The sequence below is a fragment of the Salvelinus namaycush genome, unplaced genomic scaffold (assembly GCF_016432855.1).
Source record: "Salvelinus namaycush isolate Seneca unplaced genomic scaffold, SaNama_1.0 Scaffold1315, whole genome shotgun sequence".
Lineage (NCBI taxonomy): Eukaryota > Metazoa > Chordata > Actinopteri > Salmoniformes > Salmonidae > Salvelinus > Salvelinus namaycush.
In genome coordinates, this window is record NW_024058026.1 from 33,412 (window position 1) to 52,616 (window position 19,205).

General features: G+C 45.3%; 1 protein-coding gene across 1 annotated transcript; it reads left to right on the forward strand.

The window, feature by feature from the left end:
- Window positions 1–1,288: 1,288 nt before the first annotated feature.
- LOC120036361 lies at window positions 1,289–12,886 on the forward strand. The gene is made up of 8 exons (XM_038982836.1): window positions 1,289–1,438; window positions 4,086–4,160; window positions 4,303–4,369; window positions 4,457–4,591; window positions 5,723–5,964; window positions 6,352–6,681; window positions 10,654–11,596; window positions 11,716–12,886. Exons 1-8 carry the CDS (start codon window positions 1,436–1,438, stop codon window positions 12,450–12,452), a joined length of 2,532 nt encoding a protein of 843 aa, XP_038838764.1. The 5' UTR covers window positions 1,289–1,435; the 3' UTR covers window positions 12,453–12,886.
- The last annotated feature ends 6,319 nt before the right edge of the window (window positions 12,887–19,205 follow it).

Here is a 19,205-nt window from a genome sequence, read left to right on the forward strand (position 1 = left end):
TAACTTCCTGGTGGTTATGCAAATGCCAAGAACACCTGACCTACTGGAAATATTGTTTTTTCTCCTTTCTCTTTGTGTGTGTCAGGTGCGTGGATATATAACAGTTCTCCCAAATGGCACCCTATTTCCTGTGTAGTGCACTACTTTTAACCAGGTCCAATAGGGATCGGGCCAGAAATAGTGCACTATGTAGGGAATAGGGTGCCATTTGGGAAGATATCATACAGTACACATTATAGTCATTGCATATTTCTATTTCCAGTTAGACTTGTTTCACTCCAAGTTATAGTATTTATATTTCCAGTTAGGCATGCTTCACTCCAAGTTATCATATTTATATTTCCAGTTAGGCATGCATCACTCCAAGTTATCATATTTATATGTCCAGTTAGGCATGCTTCACTCCAAGTTATCATATTTATATTTCCAGTTAGGCATGCTTCACTCCAAGTTATCATATTTATATGTCCAGTTAGGCATGCTTCACTCCAAGTTATCATATTTATATTTCCAGTTAGGCATGCTTCACTCCAAGTTATCATATTTATATTTCCAGTTAGGCATGCTTCACTCCAAGTTATCATATTTATATTTCCAGTTAGGCATGCTTCACTCCAAGTTATCATATTTATATTTCCAGTTAGGCATGCTTCACTCCAAGTTATCATATTTATATTTCCAGTTAGGCATGCTTCACTCCAAGTTATCATATTTATATTTCCAGTCATGCATGCTTCACTCCAAGTTATCATATTTATATTTCCATTTAGGCATGCTTCACTCCAAGTTATCATATTTATATTTCCAGTTAGGCATGCTTCACTCCAAGTTATAATATTTATATTTGATAACCTTTTTTGGTTCTACAACTACGTATAACTATATAACTATATATAACTATATAATTATATATACAGTGGGGCAAAAAAGTATTTAGTCAGCCACCAATTGTGCAAGTTCTCCCACTTAAAAAGATGAGCGAGGCCTGTAATTTTCATCATAGGTACACTTCAACTATGACAGACAAAATGAGAAAAGAAAATCCAGAAAATCACATTGTAGGATTTTTTATGAATTTATTTGCAAATTATGGTGGAAAATAAGTATTTGGTCAATAACAAAAGTTTATCTCAATACTTTGTTATATACCCTTTGTTGGCAATGACAGAGGTCAAACGTTTTCTGTAAGTCTTCACAAGGTTTTCACACACTGTTGCTGGTAGTAGAACATTCCAGGATGCTGCTACTCAGTTCTGACATTGTTCCTTTGTTGCTGTGTGAAGGGAGTCTGTGGAGACCTAACACTACGTTGGAGCGGTCTACTGGACCACAAGGCAGAACCACACTCACTGTTGGGTTCAGTACAGACCAGCACTCACACAACTACAGAGTCTCACTACTGTGCTCCAACAACAGACAATGGCAGGACACAGACATGGTATGGTTATTAATGTTATGAATTGCTTATGAATGGCTTATGAATAGCTTATGAATGGCTTATGAATGGCTTATGAATGCCTTATGAATGGCTTATGAATGCCTTATGAATGGCTTATGAATGGCTTATGAATGCCTTATGAATGGCTTATGAAGTCAATAGACATATGTAGGTTCCCTAATTAGGCTCCCGAGTGGTGCAGCGGTCTAAGGCACTGCATCTCAGTGCTAGAGGCGTCACTACAGACCCTGGTTCGATCCCGGGTTGTATCACAACTGGTCGTTGATCGGGAGTCCCATAGTGCGGCGCACAATTGGCACAGCGTTGTCCGGGTTGGGGGAGGGTTTGTCCGGGGTAGGCCGTTTTAAAATAACAATTTGTTCTTAACTGACATGCCTAGTTAAATAAATAAAAATACATAAGTAACTAAGCACGTGTTCCAAATGACACCCTACTCCCTATCAAGTGAACTAGGGTTCTGGTCTAAAGTAGTGCACTATATAGGGAACAGGGTTCTGGTCAAAAGTAGTGCACTATATAGGGAATAGGGTTCTGATCAAAAGTAGTGCACTATATAGGGAATAGGGTTCTGATCAAAAGTAGTGCACTATATAGGGAATAGGGTTCTGATCAAAAGTAGTGCACTATATAGGGAATAGGGTGCTCTATTCTAAGTGTTACTGTTTTTTTTACATCCTTCTCATTGCGTAAAGAACTGCATCATCAGCAGAGTTGTGTCTGTAGCTCGCTACACGACGTCAAAGACATCGGTACAGAAGACGTCTTGTTTTCCCTTCCAAGGGTTTGACCTAGAACATGTAGGTTTGCAAAGCGAGACACTGCACATCCTGTGTCACACTTCATCGCTGGGGTTCTTCCCCAGATTCTAATCTTCTTCACACATATAGTGCCTTGGGAAAGTACTCAGACCCCTTGACTTGTTCCACATTTTGTTACATTACAGCCTTATTATGGGATATTGTGTGTAGATTGATGAGTAAAAAAACAATATAATTCATTTTAGAATGACATCACAATACTCCATAATGACATCACAATACCTCATAATGACATCACAATACCCCATAATGACGTCACAATACCCCATAACAAAAAAGCAAAACATTTTTTTGGGAAATTGTTGCAAATGTATTAAAAAAAAGCCCGGAAATATCACATTTACATAAGTATTCAGACCCTTTACTCAGTATTTTGTTGAAGCACCTTTGGCAGCGATTACAGCATCAATACTTCTTGGGTATGACGCTTCAAGCTTGGCACACCTGTATTTGGGGAGTTTCTCCCATTCTTCTCTGCAGATCCTCTCAAGCTCTGTCAGGTTGGATGGGGAGCGTCGCTGCACAGCTATTTTCAGGTCTCTCCAGAGATGTTCGATCGGGTTCAAGTCTAGGCTCTGGCTGGGCCACTCAAGGACATTCAGAGACTTGTCCCAAAGCCACTCCTGCATTGTCTTGGATGTGTGCTTAGGGTCGTTGTCCTGTTGGAAGGTGAACCTTCACCCCAGTCTGAGGTCCTGAGCGCTCTGGAGCAGGTTTTCATCAAGGATCTCGCTGTACTTTGCTCCGTTCATCAGTCCCTCGATTCTTACTAGTCTCCCAGTCCCTGACGCTGAAAAACATCCACACACGATGATGCTGCCACCACCATGCTTCACCGTAGGGATTGTGTCAGGTTTCATCAGACCGGAGAATCTTGATTCTCATGGTCTGAGAGTCCGTTAGACCAAGCGGGCTGTCGTGCCATTTACTGAGAAGGTTCTTCCGTCTGGCCACTCTACCATAAAGGCCTGATTGTTGGAGTGCTGCAGAGATGGATGTCCTTCTGGAAGGTTCTCCCATCTCCACAGAGGAACTCCGGATCTCTGTCAGAGTGACCATCGGGTTCTTGTTCATCTCCCTGACCAAGGCCCTTCTCCCCCGATTGCTCAGTTTGGCCGGACGGCCAGCTCTAGGAAGAGTCTTGGTGGTTCCAAACTTCTTCCATTTAAGATTGATGGAGGCCACTGTGTTCTTGGGACCTTCAATGCTGCAGAAATGTTTTGGTACCCTTCCCCAAATCTGTGCCTCGACACAATCCTGTCTCGGAGCTCTACGGACAATTCCTTTGACCTCATGGCTTGGTTTTTGCTCTGACATGCACTGTCAACTGTGGGACCTTATATAGACAGGTTTGGGCCTTTCCAAATATATGCCCAATCAATTGAATTTACCACAGGTGGACTCCAATCAAGTTGTAGAAACATCTCAAGGATGATCAATGGAAACAAGATGCACCTGAGCTCAATTTCGAGTCTCATAGCAAAGGGTCTGAATACTTATATAAAGAAAGTATTTCTGTTTTTTATTTGTAATACATTTGCAAAAATGTCTAAAACCCTGTTTTCACTTTGTCATTATGGGGTATTGTGATGTCATTATGGGGTATTGTGATGTCATTATGAGGTATTGTGTGTAGATTGATGAGGATTTTTTATTTATTTAATCCATTTTAGAATAAGGCTGTAACGTAACAAAATGTGGAAATAGGGAAGGGGTCTGAATACTTTCCCAAGGCACTGTACCTACGTCTATGATGTAGAGATCAAGCAGAAAGATAAGCGAGTTCATATCTTATGTTTTTCCTTTAGACCAACCAAACGTTGCTGAATGTAGAGTTTGACCTGGAGAATTGGCCCCGGACCTGCTGCCATTTTGATGTGGAGGTCAGTCCTCCTTGGAACTTTACAACTTACTTGTTTCTGTCAAATCACTGGCAGTGTTCAGCAAGCTAGAGGTTTATGTTGTAGACCTGTTGTGTACCTGATAGTGGCCTTGTAAAGCACAGCTTCATCTTCCTCCTACTAGATCCAGCCGTTTTTTAGCCGTTGCAACAACGACTGTGTACGAAGAAGGAAAACGTTTAACATATGTGGTAGGTTCATCAACAAGTCTATTTATTACATGGTAAAATAGGATATATTTCCTGTTGTCCACTAACAAAATATTGGTGTGATTTCAGGGACCCCTCCAACTGTGTTACCTGGAGATTCTGCATCTCCTAAAATCTACACAGCCGTAGCTGCCGTGGTGTTGCTGCTGGTCGCTGGACTGGTCTGTTGTCTTGTCTATCAACTACGGAGACGGAGAAAGAAAGGTGGGTTGAGGAGAGATGCCATTATCACTCAATATCTCGCACTTAATCACTCAAAATGTATTGGAAATTGGTTATTCAGTGCTCCTCAGTGACAAACAAGTTATTTTGACAAGTCTCTATTTGACTGACTTTGGCTGTTGAGAAATGAAGGCATGTATATAATATGCTTCATTACTGCACGGTCATGTAGCCATAACTAAATGCATGACAGTAATTAAGACATTAGCAGAATATGAGGATGGATTTTGGGAGTCAATGGTCCGTGGGATAGAAGAGCATCAATCTGACTTCCTGTTTCATACTTTCATCTTTCTAGTTGATACTTTTATTGTTGTCTTCTTCTTCTCTTTTTTCATTTTCTCTTTATCGCTCTTTCTCCTCCTCTCACTCCCCTCCCTCTCTGTCTCTCTCTCTTCCTTCCCTCTCTCTCTTTCCCTCCCCTCCCTCTCTCTCGCTCCGTCTCTTCCTCCCTCCCTACCTCCTTCCCTCTCTGTCTCTCTCTCCCTCCCTCTTTGTCTCTCTCTCCCTCCCTCCCCTCCTTCCCTCTCTGTCTCTCTCTCTTCCTTCCCTCTCTCTCTCTCCCTCCCCTCCTTCCCTCTCTGTCTCTCTCTCTCCCTCCCTCTCTGTCTCCCTCCCTCCCTCTTTCTCTCTCTCTCCCTCCCTCCCTCTATGTCTCTCTCGCTCCCTCTGTCTCTGTCTCTGTCCCTCTCTCTGTCCCTCTCTGTCTCTCCCTCCCTCTCTTTCTCTCTCTCCCTCCCTCTGTCTCTCTCTCCCTCCCTCCCTCTCTCCCTCTCTGTCTCTCCCTCCCCTCCCTCTGTCTCTGTCTGTCCCTCTCTGTCTCTCTCTCCCTCCCTCTCTCCCTCCCTCCCTCTGTCTCTGTCTCTCTCTGTCTCTCTGTCCCTCTCCCTCCCTCCCTCCCTCTGTCTCTCTCTCTCTCCCTCCCCTCATTCCCTCTCTGTCTCTCTCTCTCTCTTCCTTCCCTCTCTCTCTCTCGCTCCGTCTCTCCCTCCCCTCCCTCTTTCTCCCTCCCTTTCTCCGTACCTCCTTCCCTCTCTGTCTCTCTCTGTCTCTCTCTCCCTCCCTCTCTGTCTCTCTCTCCCTCCCCTCCTTCCCTCTCTGTCTCTCCTTCAGTCCCACCAGGCCCCTATCCCCCAGCTGTAGAGCCAGAGGCCCAGACTCCTCATCTCCCCAGGGTTCCTCCCAGGGTGTTGGTGATCTACTCTCAGGACCATCCTCTCTACAGGAATATAGTCCTGAAGCTCTGTGCCTTCCTCCAGGCCAAGTGTGGAACTGAGGTGGTGTTGGACCTTCTAGACACAGCCTGGCTGGGCACTGTGGGGAGACTACCCTGGCTGGAGTGGCAGAGACAACAGGTGGGTAGACACCAGGAGTGCTGATCTAGGATCAGGTGTTCCTTGTTCATGTAATATCCTTCAATATAATCTAAAAGGCTAAACTGTTCCTAGATCAGCACTCCCACTCTGAAACCCTTTATACATACAGGCCCAGTAGAGAAGAGGACTAGACGGTTAGGAAGTAAAAGTGGGAATCTGAAGGTTGTTGGTTTCAGACCCTGTACCGTTGTTTTCTTTAGCAAGGCACTTGAACAAAACAGAAAAAAAATCTTTCCACAGATTGACAAATCTGTCTCTCTCCTCCTCTCCTCTTCTTGTCTTCTCCTCTCCTCTCTTGTCTCTCCTCATCTCCTCTCCTCTCTTCTCCTCTCCTCTCCTCCCCCTCTCTCCTCTCCTCTCCTACAGATCAACAAATCATCAGACAAGATCCTGGTCCTCTGTTCTCGTGGCGTCCAGGCCAAGTGGAGGGCGATGTGTGGCCAGAGTCGTGTGACGTTAAGAGAGGACCTCCGGTCGCCCATCGACGACATGCTGACCCCGGCCCTCAACCTCTTCCTGCCCGACATGCAGCAGGCCGCCGCGCTGGGGAAATACATGGTGGCCTACTTTGACGATGTCGGCAGCGAGCGTGACGTGCCGTCTGTCTTCGACATCGCTGTGAAGTACAAGCTGATGAAACACTTTGAGGAGCTCTGCTTTAGGATCCTGGACCAGGAGAAGTACGCACCAGGACAGGTCCGTTTGTTGATGGGATCTCCCTATGCTTCCTGCCTGGTCTGTTGTTCTGTACCCTAGTCTATAGGTAATAGTTAGGGATGCACGATAAGTCGGTGAACATATCGGAAATGGCCGATATTAGCTAAAAATGATACTTAGTTTAACGCCGATGTTTAAAACCGATGTCAAAGCTGACGTGCATACTGTCACGTTCCTGACCTGTTTTCCTTTGTCTCGTATTTATTTTAGTTGGTCAGGGCGTGAGTTGGGTGGGTTTGTCTATGGTTGATTTTCTATGTTGGGATTTTTGTGTTCGGCCTGGTATGATTCTCAATCAGAGGCAGCTGTCAATCGTTGTCCCTGATTGAGAATCATACTTAGGCAGACTGGGTTTCACGTGTGTTTTGTGGGTGTTTGTTTCCGTGTTTGTGTTTTTCACCACACGGTACTGTATCGGTTTTCTGCTCTTCGTTTATTTGATTTTGTATTTCGTGTCAGTGTTCGTGCCACACGGGACTGTTTCGGTTAGACTCTCTTTGTTATTTTGTTTCGTTAGTGTTCAGGTTATTTTGTTAATAAATCATGGACACTTTCCACTCTGCGTCTTGGTCCGATCCCTACACCTCCTCGGAAATCTGCCGTTACACATACCTATATAACGTAGGTACATGACATAACGACGCCACGTAAAATGTTGCTCTACACGTGTAACACAGCATTCCTAACCTAGTCCGCAATGTCTGCTGTGTGGATCGAGCAGTCAACAAGTCCAGCAGTCATTTGAAAGAGTAAGAACATTTCAGAGAGACAACTCAAAGGTGAAATCCATTAAAGCCAAGATAATTGAATTCATTGCCCTTGACAGTCAACCGTTCTCTGTCGTTCTCTGTTGTTCAGATGTTGCCCTACCAGAGTAACACAGTAATAGTGTCACTGCTATTAGCTTCACGACATACTATGAGACGCCGTTTGGGTCTTTGTGTGTCAAAAAAGATACACGTCAAATAACACTATTTGACACGTTAAATAACACAGTTCTATTACGGAATTTGCACATCCATTTGCACATCCAAACCAAGTGCCACGACTACTATCAGTAGCACTGTCAAAGCTGTACAAACAAAGTCTGCAAACAAGTAAACACCGGCCACGAACGATGTGTTTACAACACCGCGTTGGTAATAAAGCATTATTTGTTCACCCGCAACTTCTGGGGTAGCTAGCTTTAGCTTGGTAGCTAGCTAGCACCAATACAACCAGCCTGAAAACAATGACCAGTAGAAACTGCAACCATTTTCATTATTCTTAGCAATGATTTAGGAATCCTTGTAAGTATTAGCTAGGTTACCACTTGTTGTTCGACTGTTGAAATTGAACTTCAGTTCATGAAAATTAATAGCTAGTCAGCATCTTAACCCTGTTGCCCAAAGCTAACGTTATAAGCAGCCAGCTACTTAACCCTGTTGCCCAAAGCTAACGTTATAAGCAGCCAGCTACTAAACCCTGTTGCCCAAAGCTAACGTTATAAGCAGCCAGCATCTTAACCCTGTTGCCCAAAGCTAACGTTATAAGCAGCCAGCTACTTAACCCTGTTGGCCAAAGCTAACGTTATAAGCAGCCAGCTACTTAACCCTGTTGCCCAAAGCTAACGTTATAAGCAGCCAGCTACTTAACCCTGTTGGCCTAAGCTAACGTTATAAGCAGCCAGCATCTTAACCCTGTTGCCTAAAGCTAACGTTATAAGCAGCCAGCTAGCTTCATCTGGCTAGTGAGGCTCGACTGTTGCCCAAAGCTAACGTTATAAGCAGCCAGCTACTTAACTCTGTTGCCTAAAGCTAACGTTATAAGCAGCCAGCTACTTAACCCTGTTGCCCAAAGCTAACGTTATAAGCAGCCAGCTACTTAACCCTGTTGCCCAAGGCTAACGTTATAAGCAGCCAGCTACTAAACCCTGTTGCCCAAAGCTAACGTTATAAGCAGCCAGCTACTTAACCCTGTTGCCCAAAGCTAACGTTATAAGCAGCCAGCTAGCTTCATCTGGCTAGTGAGGCTCGACCGGACCGGGTTATGTGTTGTGAGGCTAGCCACAATAAGGATTAGCCACAATAGTGGAATTTGCGGTTTGCCTTCAAAATAAAAGTACCTCTTTGAAAGGTTACAGTTGGTGGAATCATGTCATATTTAGACAAGATCATGTTAAACAAGGTTGGAATGTGAAGCAATGAAATTAGGTATCAGTCTACTCAGTGACACCCACAGAACACAACTGTGAAGAGTTCACGCAAATATTAGCTCTTATCGCGGGACTGTGTGAAATCACCTCCCCAGTCAGCCTATTGTGTGTATTGACATTCATGTTGCACTGTACAGCTTTACCTAAGGATTGGGGGATCAATGAAATGGGGTATAACAATTGTAAACAATTGTTGGAAAAAATCCTTGTGTCATGCACAAAGTAGTTGTCTTGACCGACTTGCCAAAACTATAGTTTGTTAACAAGACATTTGTGGAGTGGTTGAAAAATGAGTTTTAATGACTCCAACCTAAGTGTATGTAAACTTCCGACTTCAACTGTAGCTATGTAGTTAGCTAGCTAACGACAGCTACTGAAACAGATTGTTGTTTTGCTGTGTCTTTGGGGAAGAACATTGTTTGCATCCATGAGCTAGCTAGCTTTTTTCGTGACCAGCACTCTAGGTGCATGAGACAACTTCTCCAGCATCATAGCATACGTATCGATGAATCATCTTGACATATGAAATACGAGTGATCGTATAATCAATGTGTAATAACTACGTAAAAATATGAGTGCGTTAAATTATTATGTGACGTGCAGTCATATTCAGGTCCTGATTGGTCAAATAGTGTTATTTGACGAGTATCTTTTTTGACACGCAAAGACCCAAACGGGATCCTGGTTGAGAATGAAACGACTGAAGAAATTAACAACGAAATATCGCAGCAAGTAAGTGAAAGAAATAGGTTTTGATTATGTTTAACTGGTAATGGGGACCTACGTAAATGCCAACAATATAACTTTTTGGTCAGTATGGTGTGTATAACCTTTATTTAACTAGGCAAGTCAGTTAAGAACAAATTCTTATTAACAATGACGGCCTACCCCGGACGACGCTGGGCCAATCGTGCGCCGCCCTATGGAACTCCCAATCACGGCCGGATGTGATACAGCCTGGATTCGAACCAGGGACTGTAGTGACGCCTCTTGCACTTAGACCGCTGCGTCCATGTGTGTGTGTGTTAACTATTTAACTGTACTAGAATGCTTAAAAGGCCGCTAAAATTTTAAATATCGGTTATCAGGGTTTTTTTGGCAAGGAAAATATTGGTTATCGGCCAAAAATGTAATATTGGTGCATCACTAGTAACAGTGAGGCCCACAGTGGAAATCAGACGCTAGCTTATCAATTATGTTGAATGTATTATTGTACCAGTACTCTCACGGCTGAGGAAACTCTTCATGTACCTCACCAAAATATATGTATATTTTTTTCTCAAATGTTGTGCACGAATTTGTTTACATCCCTGTTAGTGAGCATATTCTCCTTCGCCAAGATAATCCATCCACCTGACAGGTGTGGCATATCAAGAAGATGATTAAACAGCATGATCATTACACAGGTGCACCTTATTCTGGGGACAATAAAAGGGCCACTTTAAAAATGTGCTGAGGAATATTTCTGTCTGTAATAAAGCCCTTTTGTGGGGGAAAAACATATTCTGATTAACTGGGCCTGGCTCCTTAGTCGGTGGGGCTGGCTGCCAAGTGGGTGGGCCTATGCCCCCCACCCATGGCTACACCCCTGCCCAGTCATGTGAAATCCATAGATTAGGGCCTAATGAATTTATTTCAATTGACTGATTTCCTTATATAAACTGTAACTCAGTAAAATCTTTGAAGTTGTTGCGTTTATATTTTTGTAAAGTATATTTTGAACGTGTCAAATAAAATGAACGAATTATTTAAATCAGGTCAGCCACATCGAGGGGATCGGAGTGGAAGAGTACTTCACATGTCCATCGGGGATGGATCTGCGTGACGCCATCGAAGCCTTCCAGGTGTTCCAGCTAGAAAACCCAGACTGGTTTGAACAGGAGTGTGTTGACATCAACGCAGAGGAGGAAGTGGTCGCAGTAACAGAGTATGATGCTCTACTGGAACAGCCAGTCGCTCCTGTTCTAGAGTTTGTTCCAGAATACAGGAAGGGGCCTCCTGTTCTAGAGTTTGTTCCAGAATACAGGATGGGGCCTCCTGTTCTAGAGTTTGTTCCAGAATACAGGAAGGGGCCTCCTGTTCTAGAGTTTGTTCCAGAATACAGCAAGGGACCTCCTGTTCTACAGTGTGTTCCAGAATACAGCAAGGGGCCTCCTGTTCTAGAGTTTGTTCCAGAATACAGCAAGGGGCCTCCTGTTCTAGAGTTTGTTCCAGAATACAGGAAGGGGCCTCCTGTTCTAGAGTTTGTTCCAGAATACAGGAAGGGACCTCCTGTTCTACAGTGTGTTCCAGAATACAGCAAGGGGCCTCCTGTTCTAGAGTTTGTTCCAGAATACAGGAAGGGGCCTCCTGTTCTAGAGTTTGTTCCAGAATACAGCAAGGGACCTCCTGTTCTACAGTGTGTTCCAGAATACAGCAAGGGGCCTCCTGTTCTAGAGTTTGTTCCAGAATACAGGAAGGGGCCTCCTGTTCTAGAGTTTGTTCCAGAATACAGCAAGGGACCTCCTGTTCTACAGTGTGTTCCAGAATACAGGAAGGGGCCTCCTGTTCTACAGTGTGTTCCAGAATACAGCAAGGGGCCTCCTGTTCTACAGTGTGTTCCAGAATACAGGAAGGGGCCTCCAATCCCCAGCTATGATGTAGAGATCAATGGAAACAGCCAGGGAGTCCAGGTCTTGACTCCTGAAGTGAAACTGGAAGGTAAGGTTATCAGTGGGGAGTGGAATGATAGCACAAACAGACTGGTACCCAGGCTAGGGGTTTGGTACAACAGAAGAAATGTCTGTCTAGTATGTAGTAATAAAGTCTTCTTCTTCCAGGTAATGGGACGTCTGTGCTGGATCTTCTTCCATGGGTCAGCTCTGACAGCCACCAGGTGTACCCGTCATACCCGGTCGTTGAGGCCCCACCTGGGGTACTTATCTCTGATCTGCACCCGCATGCCCTGGAGAGTCAACCCTGGGGGTTGTCAGATCTTCTCCTGAGTGAGCCACCCTCGGCCAGAGAGAACTGTCTCCACCTACAGGAGAGGTGGGGAACAGCAGACCGCTGCCCTCTAGAGAACGAGGAAGAGGAGGAGGCATACAGTCCTTCTCGTCAACCCTCTGCTGACACCCTGGAACAACTCATGTCTCTCCAGCTGTCACTCTGTGGTCTCAGTGCTATCCCAGAAATCACCTCTGTGTCCACAGAGCACGGCTACCTATCACAACAGCATGGAGAGATGGACCTATCACTTCCTGTCAAGATGGGCCAATCACAACTGTCTTTCAGCTCCATCCAGGTTACCCCACCTGTACCGATGGACAGTCAGATTCAGTACCTCCCTCCCCTGCCAGAGATAACCCACTCCCAGCCGGTAGAGATGGAGGAGGGTGGGGAGGTGATGAATCCTGCTGCCCAGGAGAAGAGACCCGTCAGTGGGTCAGACCTGGGCTATATCTCCAGGAGCTCCTTCCAGCAGGACTCTTCTGTACACTACCCTGTAGGAGAGGCCAGCGACAATCCACTGGTGGCACTGGCCAGGTTACAACAGGCTCTCTACCTAAACAATTAAATACTCTGGCTTCTGCAATAAAATGCAGAGAGAACGTTCTAGAAAACGGGTGTTCATCATATACTCTGGATCATAAACACTTTAGTTGTTCAACATTGTCTTTCATATTATTATAACACTATTGTCTATAAACGTTTTTCTGATTTCCTGTTTGAAATGATGCACAAACCTGGAGTCAATGAATCAGCCAATGGGTTTGTACAGCATCATCCATATATTTAGTTCTGACATCACTTCCTTATATCAGGTTGTACAGGACAATAAAAGTGATCATGTCCATATTTCAGATATACACAACATTCTACACGTAGAATTTGCTTTCTGTAAACAATAACCAGTTTCTGTTTTCCTGTACACTATTTGGGAATCAAGATTTTTGTCCCATATGGCACCCTACTCCCTACATAGTGCACTACTTTCGACCAGAGCCCATATGGCACCCTACTCCCTACATAGTGCACTACTTTCGACCAGAGCCCATATGGCACCCTATTCCCTACATAGTGCACTACTTTCGACCAGAGCCCTGTGGGCACAAGCCCCAAATAGAAAATCCCATTTAAACAACAAATCAAATGTAGTCAGTCAGAGTTAGTCTCTGTTTCTTTAAACCAGTTTTCTAGATCCAAGAATGAAAGCCCTTGGTGGTCCAGGGCTTCTATTGGCCGATTACTGGACAACAACGTAGGCAGAAGGTTATCTAGTTATACTATTACTGGACAACAACGTAGGCAGAAGGTTATCTAGTTATACTATTACTGGACATAAAACATATTGTTTTGTCAGTACATACATTGTTACAACCTGTCTTTTATCTAGCCTGGGTACCTGTCTGATTGTGCTGTTATGACAACTCATGACAATGAGCAATGGAGTTGGTGAGAGCACAAACAGATCCGGGGGCCAGGCTATCGTGTATCATCTCTACACAGATCCGGGGGCCAGGCTATCTCGTATCATCTCTACACAGATCCGGGGGCCAGGCTATCTCGTATCATCTCTACACAGATCCGGGGGCCAGGCTATCTCGTATCATCTCTACACAGATCCGGGGGCCAGGCTATCTCGTATCATCTCTACACAGATCCGGGGGCCAGGCTATCTCGTATCATCTCTACACAGATCCGGGGGCCAGGCTATCTCGTATCATCTCTACACAGATCCGGGGGCCAGGCTATCTCGTATCATCTCTACACAGATCCGGGGGCCAGGCTATCTCGTATCATCTCTACACAGATCCGGGGGCCAGGCTATCTCGTATCATCTCTACACAGATCCGGGGGCCAGGCTATCTCGTATCATCTCTACACAGATCCGGGGGCCAGGCTATCTCGTATCATCTCTACACAGATCCGGGGGCCAGGCTATCTCGTATCATCTCTACACAGATCCGGGGGCCAGGCTATCTCGTATCATCTCTACACAGATCCGGGGGCCAGGCTATCTCGTATCATCTCTACACAGATCCGGGGGCCAGGCTATCTCGTATCATCTCTACACAGATCCGGGGGCCAGGCTATCTCGTATCATCTCTACACAGATCCGGGGGCCAGGCTATCTCGTATCATCTCTACACAGATCCGGGGGCCAGGCTATCTCGTATCATCTCTACACAGATCCGGGGGCCAGGCTATCTCGTATCATCTCTACACAGATCCGGGGGCCAGGCTATCTCGTATCATCTCTACACAGATCCGGGGGCCAGGCTATCTCGTATCATCTCTACACAGATCCGGGGGCCAGGCTATCTCGTATCATCTCTACACAGATCCGGGGGCCAGGCTATCTCGTATCATCTCTAAACAGATCCGGGGGCCAGGCTATCTCGTATCATCTCTAAACAGATCCGGGGGCCAGGCTATCTCGTATCATCTCTAAACAGATCCGGGGGCCAGGCTATCTCGTATCATCTCTAAACAGATCCGGGGGCCAGGCTATCTCGTATCATCTCTACACAGATCCGGGGGCCAGGCTATCTCGTATCATCTCTACACAGATCCGGGGGCCAGGCTATCTCGTATCATCTCTACACAGATCCGGGGGCCAGGCTATCTCGTATCATCTCTACACAGATCCGGGGGCCAGGCTATCTCGTATCATCTCTACACAGATCCGGGGGCCAGGCTATAAAATACAATTTTTATTCCACAACTCGTGTTCACAAGACTTCATGAAGAAACCCATCAACAATCCTCCACTGTTCACTTCACACTGCACTCAAAAGGCACATCTAGTTCTTAGTATTGTTTCATTCCTATTCATCACCTACCTGCATATTCATCATAGCCTGGTCTCAGATCAGTGTTCTAGCCAACTCCATACAAGACATACAGCTTGACATGCATTGAGCCTGGTCTCAGATCAGTGTTCTAGCCAACTCCATACAAGACATACAGCTTGACATGCATTGAGGCTGGTCTCAGATCAGTGTTCTAGCCAACTCCATACAAGACATACAGCTTGACATGCATTGAGCCTGGTCTCAGATCAGTGTTCTAGCCAACTCCATACAAGACATACAGCTTGGCATGCATTGAGCCTGGTCTCAGATCAGTGTTCTAGCCAACGCTATACAAGACATACAGCTTGACATGCATTGAGCCTGGTCTCAGATCAGTGTTCTAGCCAACTCCATACAAGACATACAGCTTGGCATGCATTGAGCCTGGTCTCAGATCAGTGTTCTAGCCAACGCCATACAAGATATACAGCTTGACATGCATTGAGCCTGGTCTCAGATCAGTGTTCTAGCCAACTCCATACAAGACATACAGCTTGTCATGCATTGAGGCTGGTCTCAGATCAGTGTTCTAGCCAACTCCATACAAGACATACAGCTTGACATGCATTGAGCCTGGTCTCAGATCAGTGTTCTAGCCAACGCCATACAAGACATACAGCTTGACATGCATTGAGCCTGGTCTCAGATCAGTGTTCTAGCCAACTCCATACAAGACATACAGCTTGTCATGCATTGAGGCTGGTCTCAGATCAGTGTTCTAGCCAACTCCATACAAGACATACAGCTTGACATGCATTGAGCCTGGTCTCAGATCAGTGTTCTAGCCAACTCCATACAAGACATACAGCTTGGCATGCATTGAGGCTGAGTAACAAGGAGCTGGCATGATGGCACATACAGACTGGCACTCGGGGCTATATTCAGCTCACTCTTTTCCCATCAGAAAGAAAAGTGAAGGACAAACAGGAACAGGAAATGGCACAGATCCCCATTAGGTTGAATGAATTCTATCTCATCCCAGATCTATTTAAAGGACCAGAGGCCGAGGCGCTGGAAACTAAATGGACTACTTTTTGTAACACAGTAAATACAAGATGTCGTCTGATGTTAAATACTGTACAATAGTGTCTGCTCTGTAGACTGCAGTCATTACCAATATGTATTTGGCATTTTTATCAAACATCATTTTGGTGTTTTTTTACTGTATGAGAAGATAAATAGGAGAAAAAGTTACCTACATTTTGGGATGACAAAATGTACGACCGTGTTTATCCTCCAATCTGTCTGTAACCCTGCATTCTCTCAACCCTGTTCTATTGGTTTTCACCGTGACCTGTTTCTCTCATCCACATAAGGGCCTTCTGTTAGGTAATAATAGCAGTGGTTTCTATTCTTTTTAATCCAGAGTTCCAGCAAAAGGATGTCAAACACCTCACATATCAACGCCAGACCCATCTGATTCCACAGCTCCACATTCCTTCATAGCACCTTGGAGCAGATTGTCTCATCATGTTATCACATTTATATCACACCCACTATTCTCTTTCTTTTGAAGCTCCGTTCATTTCTTGGTGACAAATTGGCAAGGCTGACACTGTATACATTCCATCAGTCAAGACTGTCAGTACACATGTTGACAGATGGACAGCCCAGATGATATTGACTGGATGCAAAGAGGTAGGCCTTGTCTTGAGGAGAGAGAGAGAGAGAGAGAGAGAGAGAGAGAGAGAGAGAGAGAGAGAAGGAGATACAGAGAGAGAGAGACAAAGAGCGAGAAAGAGACAGAGAGAGAGAGACAGAGCGAGAGAGACAGAGAGAGACACAGACAATAAATACAATTTTAAAATTTGATTTGAGACAGACAGACAGACAGACAGAGAGAGACAGACAGAGAGGGAGAGAGACAGACAGAGAGGGAGAGAGACAGACAGAGAGAGAGACAGACAGAGAGGGAGAGAGACAGACAGAGAGAGAGACAGACAGAGAGGGAGAGAGACAGACAGAGAGTTATAGTATAATGAAGAGGTTTCTCTATAGCTGCCTGCTCTATAGCTGCCTGCTGTATGGCTGCCTGTTCTATAGCTGCCTGTTCTATAGCTGCCTGCTCTATAGCTGCCTGCACTATATCTGTCTGCTCTATATCTGTCTGCTCTATATCTGTCTGCTCTATAGCTGCCTGCTCTATAGCTGCCTGCTCTATAGCTGCCTGTTCTATAGCTGCCTGTTCTATAGCTGTCTGCTCTATAGCTGCCTGCTCTATAGCTGCCTGTTCTATATCTGCCTGCACTATGGCTGCCTGCACTATGGCTGCCTGCTCTATATCTGTCTGCTCTATATCTGTCTGCTCTATGGCTGCCTGCTCTATATCTGCCTGTTCTATAGCTGCCTGCTCTATAGCTGCCTGCTCTATAGCTGTCTGCTCTATAGCTGCCTGCTCTATATCTGCCTGCTCTATGGCTGCCTGCTCTATGGCTGCCTGCTCTATGGCTGCCTGCTCTATAGCTGTCTGCTCTATAGCTGTCTGCTCTATGGCTGCCTGCTCTATAGCTGTCTGCTCTATAGCTGTCTGCTCTATATCTGCCTGCTCTATATCGGCCTGCTCTATATCGGCCTGCTCTATGGCTGCCTGCTCTATAGCTGTCTGCTCTATAGCTGCCTGTTCTATAGCTGTCTGCTCTATAGCTGCCTGCTCTATATCGGCCTGCTCTATGGCTGCCTGCTCTATGGCTGCCTGCTCTATGGCTGCCTGCTCTATGGCTGCCTGCTCTATAGCTGTCTGCTCTATAGCTGTCTGCTCTATGGCTGCCTGCTCTATAGCTGTCTGCTCTATAGCTGTCTGCTCTATATCTGCCTGCTCTATATCGGCCTGCTCTATATCGGCCTGCTCTATGGCTGCCTGCTCTATAGCTGTCTGCTCTATAGCTGCCTGTTCTATAGCTGTCTGCTCTATAGCTGCCTCCTCTATATCTGCCTCCTCTATATCTGCCTCCTCTATATCTGTCTGCTCTATATCTGCCTGCTCTATATCGGCCTGCTCTATATCGGCCTGCTCTATGGCTGCCTGCTCTATAGCTGCCTGTTCTATAGCTGTCTGCTCTATGGCTGCCTGCTCTATAGCTGCCTGCTCTATAGCTGTCTGCTCTATAGCTGTCTGTTCTGTGTCTGCCTGCACTATGGCTGCCTGCTCTATATCTGTCTGCTCTATATCTGTCTGCTCTATGGCTGCCTGCTCTATATCTGCCTGTTCTATAGCTGCCTGCTCTATAGCTGCCTGCTCTATAGCTGTCTGCTCTATATCTGTCTGCTCTATATCTGTCTGCTCTATGGCTGCCTGCTCTATATCTGCCTGCTCTATAGCTGTCTGCTCTATATCTGCCTGCTCTATAGCTGCCTGCTCTATATCTGCCTGTTCTATAGCTGCCTGCTCTATATCTGCCTGTTCTATAGCTGCCTGCTCTATATCTGCCTGCTCTATAGCTGCCTGCTCTATATCTGCCTGTTCTATAGCTGCCTGCTCTATATCTGCCTGTTCTATAGCTGCCTGCTCTATATCTGCCTGCTCTATAGCTGCCTGCTCTATATCTGCCTGTTCTATAGCTGCCTGCTCTATATCTGCCTGCTCTATAGCTGCCTGCTCTATATCTGCCTGTTCTATAGCTGCCTGTTCTATAGCTGCCTGCTCTATATCTGCCTGCTCTATAGCTGCCTGCTCTATATCTGCCTGTTCTATAGCTGCCTGCTCTATATCTGCCTGTTCTATAGCTGCCTGCTCTATATCTGCCTGCTCTACGGCTGCCTGCTCTATATCTGCCTGTTCTATAGCTGCCTGCTCTATATCTGCCTGCTCTACGGCTGCCTGCTCTATAGCTGTCTGTTCTATAGCTGCCTGCTCTATATCTGCCTGCTCTATATCTGTCTGCTCTACGGCTGCCTGCTCTACGGCTGCCTGCTCTATAGCTGTCTGTTCTATATCTGTCTGCTCTATATCTGTCTGCTCTATAGCTGTCTGCTCTATGGCTGCCTGTTCTGTGTCTCATCATCATGACATATTGTGGTGGTACTTTAAAGCATACAGTAAAATACACAGTGATGTCAAATTCTTAAGAAATATCAATTGATTTATATTGATAACATGATATATTCCCCCCAAATAGTTTAGGAAATGAGAGGACATGATTAAACATTGGAATCATTACGTATACCGTAATTACACACTAATTAGGTATCTAAATGACCACAAGGTTTCCATCTATTCATTGATTAGGAAATGCTACTGGGAAGTTTCACAGATTGGGAGACAAGACTTGACCAATGTAAAACAGGACTTTACATCGACACCATGTCCAAGACTCCATTTCAAAACGACAATCTTTCTTGCACTTTTGTCAAACTCATTCAAATCAAATCAAATCAACAAAACGATTCTCACTCTTCTAAAGTTCCCCCCCAACAATACAAAGTGCAAGTCAATGATTTCAATTCACAAACCCCACTAATCAACCACCACCACC